We start from the raw sequence: 6129 nt of genomic DNA, 5'->3' as shown, positions 1-6129 counted from the left end.
GGTCCTTAATATGTAAGCTGTCTACTTTTTTGATGCAGGCATTTAGTGCTATAAACTGCTGTCTTAGTACTATTTTTGTGGTGTCTCACAAGTTTTATTATATTGTGTCTCTATTTCCAATTTGTTCCCACAAATTTTTACTTTTCATTTTAATTTTTTACTTGAGATGGGGTCTCACTCTGTCACCCAGGCTCAAGTGCAATGGCACGATCTTGGCTCACTGCAACCTTACCTCCTAGGCTCAAGCGATCCTCCCACCTCAGCCTCCTGAGTAGCTGGGACCACAGGTGCACACTACTACACCCAGTTTGTTTGTTTGTTTGTTTGTTTGTTTTTGTATTTTTGGTAGACACAGGGTTTTGCCATGTTTCCCAGGCTAGTGTCAAACTCCTGACTTCAGGTGATCCACCTGCCTCAGCCTCCCAAAGTGCTGAGGTTGCAGGTGTGAGCCACCACCCCGGCTGACCATCCTTTGTTTTTAAACTTAGTTGCAGAGATCTACAATTTATTATTATTTTCAGTGTTAGAGCTAGAGGGTAATTTTTTCAAAGATGGCACTCAACTCCACTTATTTACCTGTCAACAAATACAGAACTGGACTGTTAGCCATAAGCACTTTACAAACAGACTCAGGAAACTATGCAGTAGACAATAACATAGCTTAACCAGACTCTGAAAAACAGATACATATTTTGGTTCACACTTGTACAAAGAGAACAGTCATGGCTGCATGACTTAAGGTTCTCTAAACACAACTGTCTTATGTTTTAGACCCCTAGAGTGTGCCAGTTTACCACATCAGGGAGGAATCAAGGAATGTGCTTTTTCTAAAGAACCAAGGGCAAGTGGGGTAGGGGTGGCTATAGGGAATGCTCTGGGCAGAAGAGCTGCCTCAGGTTTTTGTGGGAATGAAAATTACCTGTTGTAAGTAAGCAATGCCTAGGGTTTATCTAGTTTGAGGTTCAAAACAAAGGAGAGAATTATTTCCTTCCTTGAGCTCTTCCCAAAGCAATATGCACATCTCATAATCAAATCTTAGGTAGTACAAAGAGATAACCAATTATCTAAAAATTTAATTTACATACATGTTGGCCTGGATTAAAAACAAAAAAGTTAGTTTCCATATAGCAGACTTTAGTGCTGTATGACCCAATGACTAAAATAAAACCAGGAAGTTTTTACTGAAAGCTCAAGGATAAAAATGAACACTGGCTGGCTATTGAACTCCACATCTGACAATAATTACTGACAGTTTAAAAATGTATATCCAAAATATAACCTCAGAAGGACCAGGTTTTTTTGTCTGACAGAACAGCTCAAAATGTTGAGGTATTATTTGTTTGGATTATGATGGGTTATTCTCAAAGTTTATTTATCTAGAAGGGGAAAGTGATTATAGAAAAATACTTGAAAAAATACTTGAAATAATGAAGTCGCAGATTCTAGCAATAATCCACATCTTAGATTTTTAAGTGTGTAGTTTCATAGTTTAAACAAATTCTGTCAAAAAGCTATTCAATATACTTTATCACCATAACTTTCCATGAAAACCAAATAAAAATCACATCTGAATGATTTACTTCTATGCTTTTATATGATTGTATACATATGATGTATACACATCCAAGTACAAGAGGCAGCTATCCTCTCTGAGAGGTGCAAGAGTTGTTCTTTCATGAATGCCCTCTAATAGTGAAACCGGCAATTTTTATATATGCATTCATGTGCATATACGTGTACTTCAAAAAGCAAAGCGTCATCTCTTGGTCCATTGTTAACTTAATGGTAAGAGTGGGGGCCACCAGGCATCAGTGGAGCACCAGAAGGTCCTGAAGGCACTTGGAAAGGATCACTGGGAGTAGGATAGAGTCCTGTGTGGGATAGGATCCTGTAGGGGCAGGATATGGTGCTGCTGGTCCCCAGGCTCCTGGTGGAACGGTGTCCTGTGGAACAGGTGGTGCTGGCCCAGGGGCTTGGGGAGGAGGAGGAGCGGGATATGGCCCTGCAGATGGATATGGCATATTAGGGGTAGGATACTGCCCTCCCATTCCTGGCGCCCAAGGTCCAGAGGACATGGATCCCCATGGACCTAAAGGACCAGCTGCAGCTGGATCTGTGGGTGCACCATATGGTCTGGATAGCTCTGGAAAGGGCATATTTGGTGTAGGATATGGCCCTGTGGAGCCAGGGCCTGGTACTGTTGGGGTTGGATAAGGACCACCGGGTGGGGGGCATGATGGTCCCGAAGGAAGAAAGAGTGCTGGGTGTCCTGGAGGTGGCCCGGTGGGAGGCATGGAAGGATACATTCCTGTTGGTGCTGGTCCAAAAGGCACAGTGGAGGGTGTTGCACTTGGTGGGAGTCCAGATGGCACCGAAGGTGGAGCACACGGATTATTCCAAGGGCTGGAGCCTGGCCAGCCTTGAGGAGGTTGGCCAGGTTTTGTATCGCTCACAGCAGAGGCTTTGGCAGGGGAGTGTTCAGGTAGTGCATCTGCCAACGAAAATTCACCATACATTTTCCCAGCAATATCCGAGACCACAGTAGGGTCTAGAAGCGGCAATGGATCCGAGGGACTGGGCCCTGAAGAAGCGGGCTGCAGCCTGACTGATGGCAGGGAAAGCAGCTGACCATCTTAATTTCTTAATTGACATGGTGACTGTTTAAGAACATGTTGTTTAATTTCTTTGTAATTTTAGTTTCTGAAATTCTTCTTCATATTGATTTGTAGTTTCATTCTACTGTGGTTTTAAAAGGTAGTTGATATAATTTTGATTTTGGGGGATACTTTGTTGAGACTTGTTTTATTGCCTACTACATGGTCTATGTTGCAGAATGTTCTATGTTTTGATGACAGGAGTGTATATTCTATGGTTGAGTGGGAAGTATGTTCTGTAAATGTCTTTTAGATTCATTGGGTCTAAAGTCTAATTTAAGTCCAATAATTATTTCTCAACTTTTTTATTTCAATGATCTCTCAATGCTGTGAGTAGAATTTCTAATTTCTCCACTATTATTGTATTGCTGTCTATCTCTTTCTACAGGTTTAGTAATTTTTTTTAAATCTGGGCGTTTTGATGTTGGGTGCATATATATTTAGAATTGTTATATCCTCTTGCTGAATTGATTATTATTGGATGATTACCTTCTTTATCCTTTTTGTTACTGTTTTTTATTTAAAATCTGTTTTATTTGATGTAAATATGGATACTCCTGTTTGCTTTTGGTTTCTGTTTGTGTTAATATATTCCTCCCTTTACTTTTGGTCTATATGTGTCTTACAAGTAAGGTGAGATTCTTGTAGGCAACATAGTATTGAATCAACTTTTCTTATCCATTTGCTAAATCTATACCACATAATGGGGAATTTAATTGATTTGTAGTCAAGGTTAATATTGACATGGAAGGTTTTGTTTCTATCATAATGTTGTTTTCTATTTTTTAATCTATTTATATTTGTGGTTTGATAAAATTCTGTCGTGTTGTGATTTGATATTTTTTCTTTTTCTCTTTTTTTTTAAGATGTATTTTATACTTTCACATGTTTTAATGATGGTGAATATCAATCTTTTGTTTTTATATTAGAAATCCTTTGAACTTCTCTCATAGGCCCAGCCTAGTGGTAATTAGTTTCCCCAGCATTTATTTGTCAGGGCAAGACTTTATTTCTTCTTCATTTGTGAAGGTTAATCTAGCTTAATGTAAAATTTTTGGCTGGCAGTTTCTTTTCCTTTCAACTTTAAAAGTGCCATCCCATTCTCTTCTGGCCAGTAAAGTTTCTGTTGAGAAGTCTGCTGTTAGTCTGATGTGGTTTCCTTTATAAATGACTAGATGCTATTCTTTTACTGATTTTAGAATTATTTCTTGCACTTTGACTTTAGATATTCTGATTATCATATACCATGATGAACCCCTTTTGCAATGTATTTTGCTGTGATTGCTGGGCTTCCTGTATATGGATGTCTAACTCTGTTGCTAGGTTTGGTAAGTTTTCTTAAACTTTATTTTCAATTATTTTCTTAAATAGGTTTTCTAAAATGTTGATTTTTTTTACCCCTCAAAAACACTGATAATTTGTAAGTTTAGTCACTATGTTTAGTCCCAAACATCTCAAAGTCTTTGTTCATGCTCTTTTATTCTTTTTTTCTTATTTTTGTCTGAGTAGATTATTTTGAAAGACGTGTTTTCAAGTTCTGAAAATTCGTTTTATTCCTGTTCTCGTCTATTATTGAATCTTTAAATGTATTTTCTTTTTTCTTCAATAAACCTCCATAATTTTTGTTTGGATTTCTTTTAAAAGATGTCTGCCTCCTTGATACATTTCTCATTCATTCTCTGAATTTATTTATTTATTTTTGTATTGGCTTTCAGATTTCTCTTGCATCTCTTTGAGCTTCTTTAAAATCTATTTTTTGAAAGTCTTTTAAAGTCTGATATTTCAATGAATTTTTTTGCTAGAATACTGGAAAATTCTTGTGTTTCTTTGAATGTGTCATAAACCTTGCTTTTCCATGCTTCCTGTGTTTTTATATTGATTTCTGCACATCTGGAGCAACGGTTTCTTCTTTTTATTTTGAATTTACATTAATTGGAGGAAGCTTACTTTTTGAAGTTATTACCATGATGTTTATTGCGTAGGGCCATTTGACTTTACTTTTAGGTTTGTGCAGTGGGAAAGACTCTGTATACATTTCTTGAGTATAAACAAATATATACACACACACACACACACACACACACACACACACACAATGTTTTATTGGCATAGGAGTAATCTTTTATCTTAGGTTGATTTTTAAAACTGAATCTCAGAAAACAATTAATGTATCTTTGTTGTTTTGGTCATTGAGGTACAGCACAGTATGACACCTGACTTAATAGGGTGAGGAGTTAGGATGGCGGTGGAAGATGAGAAATTACTTAATGGTTGTAATGTACATTATTTGAGTGATGCATGCCCTACAAGCCCTGACCTCACCACAATGGAATATATGCATGTAATTGAATTACACTTGTACCCCATACATTTGTATAAATAACTTAAAAAGAACCGTAAGAGTTTGCTATCTTGCTTGTTCATAAATACAAATACATTATGAATGTTTCCCATGACATTAACAATTATTGATGCAGGAGTTAAAAATAAATTTTAATTTTAATAAAGGGAGACCCCAAATTACTTCTTTTCTAATATAGAGCAGTGTGTAAAATTGAGCTGCAGACATAGATAAGCAAGATGGAAGCTTGCACAAATAAATGCTGGCAGCTGTGCCAATAGGAAAAGGTGCTACCTGGGGACTAGGCATGTTCAGAATGGTGGCTCTATCTTCCATTTCCTTTGTAAACCATGTGTACAGTAAGAAGCAGGCAACATGGTGGCAGGCAACAGGGCACCAGCCAGGCAAAGACTCCATTTACATAATACAAGATTAGGTGGGGGCAGCCAGCTTCCTCATGCACTGTGCAAACATCACACTTGGCCCAACCAATCTTTGGGCCCTATGTAAATCAGTCACTGCCTCCTCAAGCCAGTCTATAAAATCTGGTGCACTTTGCTGCAGGCTGGAAGTCCACTCAGGCAACCCTCTCCCTCACAGGAGAGAGAGCTATTTTCCTTTCTCTTTCTTTTGCCTATTAAACCTCTACTTCTTTTTTTTTTTTTTTTTTGAGACAGAGTCTCGCTCTGTTGCCCAGGCTGGAGTGCAGTGGCCGGATCTCAGCTCACTGCAAGCTCCGCCTCCCGGGTTCACGCCATTCTCCTGCCTCAGCCTCCCGAGTAGCTGGGACTACAGGCGCCGGCCACCACGCCCGGCTAGTTTTTTGTATTTTTTAGTAGAGACGGGGTTTCACCGTGTTAGCCAGGATGGTCTCGATCTCCTGACCTCGTGATCTGCCCGTCTCGGCCTCCCAAAGTGCTGGGATTACAGGCTTGAGCCACCGCGGCGGCCTAAACCTCTACTTCTAAACCCACTTCTTGTGTGTCCACATACTCAATTTCCTTGGCATGAGATGACAAAACTCAAGTATTTACCCCAGACAGACGACACTGCTTCATTGTTTTATAAATGATAAATTTATTAGTTAAAATTGCTGTATTAAGAAATATAGCACATTTTAAGGCTGCTGATGCA

General features: G+C 38.7%; 1 protein-coding gene across 1 annotated transcript; it reads right to left on the bottom strand.

The window, feature by feature from the left end:
* Positions 1 to 1295: 1295 nt before the first annotated feature.
* On the bottom strand, positions 1296 to 2516 carry LOC105521076 (MAPK-interacting and spindle-stabilizing protein-like). The gene has a single exon (XM_011955117.1). The coding sequence runs from the start codon at positions 2514 to 2516 to the stop codon at positions 1809 to 1811; it is 708 nt and encodes a 235-aa protein (XP_011810507.1). The 3' UTR covers positions 1296 to 1808.
* Between the last annotated feature and the right edge of the window lie 3613 nt (positions 2517 to 6129).

The sequence above is a fragment of the Colobus angolensis genome, unplaced genomic scaffold, assembly GCF_000951035.1.
Source record: "Colobus angolensis palliatus isolate OR3802 unplaced genomic scaffold, Cang.pa_1.0 Scaffold395, whole genome shotgun sequence".
Classification (NCBI taxonomy): Eukaryota; Metazoa; Chordata; class Mammalia; order Primates; family Cercopithecidae; genus Colobus; species Colobus angolensis.
The sequence above is the reverse complement of the archived record's forward strand: the minus strand, read 5'-3'. Positions and strand labels throughout refer to the sequence as shown.

Coding starts and splice junctions, on each gene's coding strand:
- LOC105521076 (XM_011955117.1), bottom strand. CDS start 2,516: ATGTATGGTGAATTTTCGTTGGCAGATGCACTACCTGAACACTCCCCT.